At 36.8% G+C, this 8512-nt stretch overlaps 1 protein-coding gene across 1 annotated transcript; it reads right to left on the bottom strand.

The window, feature by feature from the left end:
• Positions 1 to 738: 738 nt before the first annotated feature.
• Positions 739 to 7942, bottom strand: echdc1 (enoyl CoA hydratase domain containing 1). Its single transcript, XM_088327955.1, has 7 exons — positions 7833 to 7942; positions 7049 to 7135; positions 6007 to 6182; positions 5521 to 5663; positions 2947 to 2999; positions 2776 to 2856; positions 739 to 1450 (listed from the first exon to the last, which is right to left on the bottom strand). The coding sequence occupies exons 2-7, from the start codon at positions 7111 to 7113 to the stop codon at positions 1033 to 1035; spliced, it is 936 nt and encodes a 311-aa protein (XP_088184081.1). The 5' UTR covers positions 7114 to 7135; positions 7833 to 7942; the 3' UTR covers positions 739 to 1032.
• Between the last annotated feature and the right edge of the window lie 570 nt (positions 7943 to 8512).

Here is an 8512-nt window from a genome sequence, read left to right as displayed (position 1 = left end):
TAATCTTGCAAAGGCCTTGGAAAAACATTTTAAGAAAAATGGTCCCTTTTAGTCGCTCACTCTGTAGTTTATCTTCCTTGTGATTTTTAGCTCGTTTTGGTTGCACTACATAATACAGTGACATCTAGTGGTCAAATAATACACACTGTCCCTTTAATATAAAAACCAAAATGATACCAATTAAGTTGACATGCAATACATGTCCTGCAGAAAACAGAAGATTCGGGTCAGGAAACAAATGGCATATGATCTATAAACACTTTCTGTAAATAGTGGACACGTGTGATTTAATTAAAAAGAAGTCAATTTTTAACCACGACATTCCTGCTTTGAATTGAGGTAAGGCCTGTTGTTCAAATACACTGCAGCAAGGTTTTATAGTTCAAGTATAACCCGTACAATTTCCTATTGTTATGTTGAATGCAAGAAACAATCAAGCCCCAAAAGTGGGGTGCGTCGTTTGAGGTATCCTTGAGAAGTTAAAAGCTTAATATTTTCTCTATTAAGTATGTTAACAATGCCAAACTGAGTTCAAAGAGCCCTTGTGTTTTTTCCTCAAATGCAGTTATCTGATTTGATCTTACTTTTTGCAAAGCTGTCCGGGGGTGGAACACATTAGGTAAGAGGAATGGGGGGAGTGCCGGATAGTGATGTCATGCTCGTCCCAGCAGGTTGTTTTTTTTGTTCCTGTTTGTTAGTGTAGGAATAAGTGGCAAAAGTAATGAGGCCCTCTCCAAGTACAGTCCAAACACCAACCAAAACCCCAAGAAAGAGGAAAAGGGAAGGCTTTATTGGAGCGCATCTATGAAATGCACATACCTATACGCATATAATAAACGAGCTGACGAGGCTGCAATGTTATACAAGCCAGGAGATGGCGGCTGTGAGTATAAAGGTTCCAAATTTCGTACAGCTGCTTTAAATTACACTCTGGTTTCATGGTCCAAGTTTAACCTGTACAATTTCCCATTATTGGGTTGAATGCAAGACTTGATCAAACTGTTAAAGATCTTGCAAATCAATATCATGTCCTCATTTGTATTTTGACTTTCTGTTTAGTGCCCTCAGGTTTGCTGGACCACCCCATACAGTACCAAAGATTTCCTTCTCAGTCCTTAGAGCCTCTGCTAGAGGGAGCTCTCTCCCCGCCAAGGCAACTTTTTTAATGGCCTGGATCACTGACGGCGGCCCTCCAGTGTAGCGACTGAGCCACTTTTCAGCCTGTTGTAGTGCCGTCCCCTCACCTTCCTCGATCCCGGTCTCTCGAAGAGCTCCATCTGCTAAATGAATGTCGAGGCCAAATTCAGGATCAACTTTTAAGGCACCAGAAAGCAACTGAAGGCAATTTTGGCTTCCAACAAGGCGAACGAGTCGTGCAGCTCCACCCCAACCTGGGACAACACCCATGTGTTTGTGGACAAACTGGATTATGCTGCCGGGTGCCATTAATCTAAAAAAATAAATAAATAAAATAAACAGATATATGAAAATAACAGTAAAGTGAACATTTTATAGGGCCCAATAGACGGAACCAATGTGGCTGTGTTAGGAGCTGGCCGGGGACATTAATGGTAACGCCAATTACCAAAAAGCCAGGATGTTGTGAGATACCAACAAGCTTGGATGTGTGATTAAAGCAGCAGGAAATGATACTCGTCACGTACTGTAAGTCTAGGTTTTACAGACAATGTATAGGACCTTGTTACACTACTGTAAACAGACAGCTTGGATTTGGTCCAATTTATTTTGCTATTGAATAAATGAATGGCTTTTATTGTCATTATACCAGTAGCGGGCCGTGCATTTCATACTTAGGCCTTCAATATTGCGTGGTCTGATTCAATCCAACCCTCAATAACCTATGGCAATACAATCTTTACTACAGCTACTACACATATAAGGAGCATGAGTAATGACCTCATAAAATTGATATACTATTTAGGAATATAGCCACGTTCTAATACTTTCTATTTGTGCACAAAATGAATCTTTCCTCAAGAAGATTTCAATTACTTGTACAGATTATCCCTGAGTTTCAGTTTCATCAAAAAGTTCTTATTGAAGCTAATGATGAAAGTCCAGTCCATCCTGTTGTATTTCTGACATAAGTTTTTGATTTTGGTCAGAAAATGTCCGTTCGACAGCTCCAATACCGCCCCACAGTTGGCTGCTACACGGCCATGGTCTCACCAACTCAAAATCTGATTGGTTAAAGCAACAGCTTTGTCAACATTCATGTTATGCCAAAAGCCCTGTAGAACTGATTGTGAAGGTCTCCATGTAAATTTCTGAACCTGGCAACAAGCATTGGCTGGAATGTGATTGGTAAAAATTTTTAATATGAAATCACACATCTGGAAACAGAGCAACCAGGGGAAAAGCAATGAAAGGAGGCTGATGGACAATTTGAAATGATTTAACAAGTATAGATGAACCAAATTAAATTAAAATCATATGATTCAGATAGTTTATGGCCAGCAGAAGCCTAGCAGGCCCTGACGGCCCACCACTGCTTTACACAAAAGTACAACGAGGCTGAGGACTTGTCCTTTCTGTGCAAAGTAAGACGAAAGTAAAAAGTTTAAAATGTGTACGAATAAAGGTATCGAAAGCTATATTAATAATACACAGTAAAACAAATATATGCGAGTTACTTTTGCAAGCAAGAGCCTTCACAGAGGCAGTATTATAGAAAAATTGCACATATACATTAGGGCAAGGAAATGCATGTCGTAGTGTTATAAATTCAAAAAATGTATGTGTGTGTATATATACCTGAAATCACAGGCTGTAGTGAGCTCTGCACCTCCGCCCAGAGCTCTTCCTTCCACAAGAGCAACAGAGATCAGAGGCAGCCTGCACAAGAAATAGGATCACAAGGACTCTTGCGCTCGGGTCAAATAGAAAAACTGCATATCATCATTCGGTACAAACGAGGTGTCTTACCTGAATAACCTTGTAGTAACATCCTGCATAAACATACACATTTTCATCCCATCCTACAAAACAAAAGCAAATATTGTTTTCTGCAAGCGATTTGTTTCCCCTATTATCCAGTGCAGTGCTTTTAACCCTTTTTTCTGGCAAAACACACTTTTTTTTTTCAATTGTTTCACAATACACCTTGTAGTGCAACCTGGACACATCGTCAGTGACTCTCCCACGGTAATAGGATGTTACGTAAAAAATAATTTCAATAAATAACTGCCCATATCAAATTTATTAACTATTACATTCATTACATTTTTACAATATTGTTTTATAATATTACTTATTATTATATAGTATAATTATATGATAGTATTATGCATTTATTAACATTTTCTTTTTGTACGTTCAAAAATTAAAGACAAGGAATGTATCCCAAGATGAAAAATGTTAAACTTGGATAAATGGATTATATTTGCCAGAGTAACACTTTGTTTATTTTTGCAGCATAAGTTCGAAACTAACTCTTAACACCTGACAAAAAAAATACGGAAATGGTTTACTTGTAGTAACTGTTGAGTAGATAATTATGCAATCAGATCATGCAAAAAATAATTAGCAATGATGTTTAATATGGGAAACTGATGATTATTCATTAAATTTAGCACATTTTAAATAAAAGTGTTACTGCAAAGTTTATTCCGCTTGCTTACAATAAAGAATGAAGTTCTGTTTTACTATTAGATACCTGCAAGGAAAAATATATGGCATACCAGGATTGTTTGTTACTTTTAGTATTATTGCTCACTGTTGTTTGTTATTTAGATTATTGTGCAGTGTTTGCATCATTGTGACTATTGGCAAACACTCCTTATTTTGAGTGTTGCTGTGCTTTGATTTAAACAACCTTTAGGGGCTATCTGTTTTTTGTAATCTAGGAGATTTAACAATAATAATAATAATAATAATTTCCTTGTATTGTCATTCTGTGTAACAATGTACACAGAACGAAATGTCGATTGCACCTGACCCGTTGTAGCGAGCCGATGCAGCCGCAGCCAACAGAGGGCGCCGCAGAAAAAGGGGCTAAGGGGAAGGGGAACCTTTACAGCAGATTGGAATCTTTGCATCTTGGGCGTATTTGTACAGTTCTGTCCTGTTCTCCTTGCAGGTTCAAAATCCGTTGATGTCTTCTCTCTTTATTTTGAGTGTGAAATGAACTATAGACCTAACAGTTGTCTTTTGATAGAATATGCCCTGTGCCCGCTCTATGCTCAACATTAATTGAGCCAAAATGCTCCAAAAAAATCCTAATTGTGTTTTTCACATTTAAATGTAACTTATTGTTTTTTTGTTTTTATTAGTAGTAAATAAGTACTAATAATACATTTTAAACTATTTATATACATTTTAAAAGTCACCCTTCTAATCATAATACTGTAGTGTGTTTTTCAGTGCATGTGTGAGCGTTTGTTTCTGTAATGATTCAGTTTACATGTACACTGTTACCTTTTGTTTGCTGGTGATGGACCGTAAATAATCCAATATTAACACACGATTGTAAACACAAAAGTCATTTCTTAGACTTGTAAAATGGAGCATATCTATAGAAAGAGTTCTTACAACTTAAGGCAAGTTGAATTCGAGACATTTTAGGACTTTTTAATGTCTTTTGAAATATAATTTATGACCAAAAACAACAACAACAACAAAAAAAAACAATTGAAACAATCAAAACAAAGAAAACAAATATTTCTTGCACACAATACATCGTGCCTCGCACACATTACCTGGCACAGTTTTTAGCCATGGCGAAAAATTTACACTTTTCCATGGTCCAAATTTGCAATGTGTATTGTGGGTAGACCTTAGCGAGGGTCTGCTCTGAAAAGCCCGACTGAAACCAAATTCCCATTTTAAAGTTTCCATTATTGTGGTCCTGAGATGTTGCCACGAAAGTAAAACATTAAGTTATTAAAACGGAATATTATTAAATGTTACTTAATATTTTTAGTTCAAAGAAATAGAAATCTTATTAATGTGTTCACATTTTTAAGACTTTCGAAAATTGGATTCAATACAGTGTAACACTAATCAAGGCTTTATATTTAGAATAATTTTTTAATTGCATTTAAAGACCTTACAAGGATTCGCTCGTAATACATCTTTAAATTTCTATGATTGAAATGGCTTAACTTAAACTGAAAAAAACACATGAAAGAAATAGATCACAAATAAAAATGCTACATTGCGAGAGCTTATCCGCAATAGCTGAACAGCTATGTAGTAAGGACATTTTTCAACAATTTCCTTTGGCATGCACACTACTTAAATACATTTATCTAATGTTTGTAAAGCCGGTCACACATGCAGACCTTTTTGTTTTATAGGACACCGCCTAAAAACATAGCAACGTTAATTTTTTAATGAAGTGTTTTAAAACAAAATGCACGACACGCACAAAAATCCCAGGCCTCCTCCCTGAAACTGGATGTAACTAATAGACCTGAGGTAACCGGCATGTAATTTTGACCCCTGTCAGTGTGTGTTTAGGATGTAGCTTTACACGGTGCAATTATTTTACTTTCATACCTGGGGTTTGGATAATACTTTGACAGCATTAAGGTCTGATCCAGAACAGAAAGTTCCCGCAACACCATGCAGTACGAGGCCTTTTCCGTTCGCCCACTGTTCTAGTTGGCTCACATTTTCCTCCAGCTGCACCATCATGCCACCTGGGAATATTTTTGATTAATCATTGTTGGATCAATTAAACAAAAGAGGTTACTTTCCCATGTATCGATCACTTCATGCCTTGCTAATGGACCACAACACCTATTGTAATTCTGATAAGTTTATTCTGTTTATATTATTGGACGAACATAAAAAGGATTTCATAGGAGCGGGGGTTGGGGGGTTATAGAGAATGGAGAAGGAACTCTCTTATCTGAAGGCTCCTTTCCCTGTTTCTCCTTGCAAGGTCAAAATCCATTGATGTATTTTCTTCTTATTTGAGTGTCTACTAAAGTTAACTTATAAACTTTACATATTCCCAGAGTAGTTGTTCTGAAACCTTACCAGTGAAGGCATTCATGTGGGAAGGGTTGTTGATTGTAAGGACAGCAATGCCGGACTCTTCATTTTTTGAAAGATCAACAGACCCCCCGGGAAAGGCCAGCAGCTTGGCCTTTATTTCTTCCTGGTCAAAGTCCTCAGCATTGTAAATTCGATCACTCATCTGTCTCTGCCACATCCTTGAAAATAGAAAATATAACACGCGACAAATAAATTAAGTCTATTTACCATTTTTAAAGAATGCACTTGTTTATTTAGGGGTTTCCTTCCGAATGTGATGGAAACACAGCAACCTGAAGTACTCATAAGTATAGGTTTTTATGACATAACTTACTAATCCGACCCTCATGCTAGTGTTTTTCCTGCATTTTACCTCTGGGCTAAAATTAACTTCACACCTCTGTGTTACCATATAACAGCATCAAACTGAGCATCATTGTCTCCATCAAAGATGTAGTATACAGTTGTGTTTCTAATTGTTCAACCCCCAAAGCAAACACATGTTTTTGCGCGTCTGACTTTTTTTTTCATCTTGTTTGCAATCAGTGCTGGTTATAATGGATTGCATTCCTGGAACACAATCACTTTTCTCTGTAACGATGACTGTAACGTGTAAAGAATAAGATTTTATAGAGGAGGTCCTTTAACCTCATAAGCAGGGATATGGATAGGAAAAAAAATAACATTTCAACAAACACAATTAGGAACTTAAAGTTTAAAGGCAAAGGCACTGTGGAAACGCTACCTGGGAATGGTAGAAAGAAGTTACTGTGTCTATAACTGTATTTCCAGGTGCACCCCCTGCAGCTGACTCCAAAGCACAAGAAGACCAACCAAGAAAGTTTCTGGATACTGTACTGTTTTTAGACTGGGGAGACCAAACTGGAAGGTTTTGGGCCAGTGGGTCAAAAACAAAGGTCAAACGTGCCAAACCAATCATGTTTTAGAGTGGTTGAATAATTCTGAACATAACTATAGTATTGAATTAACCGTGAGGTTTCACTAATGTCCAGTCAGTGTGGTATTAGGAAAAAAATTGCGATACCTGACACAGCTGCCACACAGATGGTTCATCTTCAGGAAGTGGTGCCTCACTGCCTGGATGGCCATGATTCTAAAGGATGAGCCCAAACTAAAAAAACATTCACAGTGAGATTATTATCATGTATACCAATAGCAAAACGACAGTTAGCACCAAAACAATCATCTTTTGGAAACAAACATTGATGGTTCACATTTTACACGAATGAAAACATTTGAGGTTCTGCTTTTGATTGCAGTACATTTATAATCCCGACTAAAATGGGGTTTTAGGAATGATCTAAATCAATGCTCTCCAACCCTTTTCAAACTGTAAGTTCCTTTTTTTACTAATTAGCGCAAGGGGCACCCGGTTTTACATGTATTTTTAAAATACCAACTTATACTGTGTACATTTCCACATATGGCATGATCGGTCCTCGATATTGTTGCGCCACTTAGTGTCGAATATAAGAATGTGCACGCCAATTTGTCAGATGTATGGACAGTTCTCTTTAAAAAAATGGTTATAAAAGAAAAACTATTCATGATGGGTTTTTTTTGTTCATTTAAACCTAAAATATTAACCTCGTTTCTTGCCAATGTAGTAGCAGAGAAATAGAACCAAACGGGCAAAGATGGAAGAAGCCTTGTTATTTGTCCAAAGATAGGTACATTCTTTGGTGTACACAGAAAACCACGTAACGTTTTTATGTCTTTTTCGTTACCTGCAATAACGAAACGTAATTAATATATTTTTAATTCTGTCAAATAGTTTAACTTTTGCAGTGTATGTTAGGAATACCAACCTTGAGCGTCGTTAATTTTTCCGAAACATAAACTGAACCGGAGTGTTCTTCTTCTTTGTGTTCAACGGAGGTTGGCATTTTCATTTAGGACCATTACTGCCCCCTATCATCACAGATCTTCGTCGCCGTTCCACTTCTCAAATTCTATTAAAAAAAAGTGCCGCTCTCCTCAAAAATTGATGTGCTTTGATTTAAACAACCTTTAGGCAGACTTATTTTCTGAGTCCAGCAATCCTTTTAGTGACAATTATTTTACTCCTTCTTTTAACAGCCCCCTTTTCCCCTTTTTTGTTTTTATAAAAAATCGAACTTCTTAACAATTATATTTAAGCCTATCCTGTCCTCTATTAAGGGGAATCGGGTATTATAAATGATTTTTCAGTGAAGTAACTGGAAACCTTAAATAACTACTTTTATTTTCCAGGAACGCACCCAACACTATCGTTAGACTATAAAGATTGACTGCAGAATAAACTAAAATGTATTCTGTAAAGACACCCCTTGAAATTACTGGTGTGAGGAAGGCTCTGCTCAGTTGCTCTATAGAAAAATCAGGATCCCAAAAGGACTTGCAGCTTTAAATATTTTTATCGACAAAGCTAAGTGCCACTACCAAAATTGTATTTGTTGGAATCTAGTTATCAACCAGAGAACCTTAAGCACCTTGTGTTATTTTTCTT

Source organism: Urocampus carinirostris, chromosome 2 (assembly GCF_059441175.1).
Source record: "Urocampus carinirostris isolate Australia breed hairy pipefish chromosome 2, RoL_Ucar_1.0, whole genome shotgun sequence".
In the NCBI taxonomy this organism is placed as follows: Eukaryota; Metazoa; Chordata; class Actinopteri; order Syngnathiformes; family Syngnathidae; genus Urocampus; species Urocampus carinirostris.
The sequence above is the reverse complement of the archived record's forward strand: the minus strand, read 5'-3'. Positions and strand labels throughout refer to the sequence as shown.

Coding starts and splice junctions, on each gene's coding strand:
- echdc1 (XM_088327955.1), bottom strand. CDS start 7,113: ATGGCCATCCAGGCAGTGAGGCACCACTTCCTGAAGATGAACCATCTG. Junction 5,664..6,006: donor CCACATGAATGCCTTCACTG/GTAAGGTTTCAG, acceptor AAATATTCCCAG/GTGGCATGATGGTGCAGCTG. Junction 1,451..2,775: donor ACTACAGCCTGTGATTTCAG/GTATATATACAC, acceptor TTATTTTTTTAG/ATTAATGGCACCCGGCAGCA.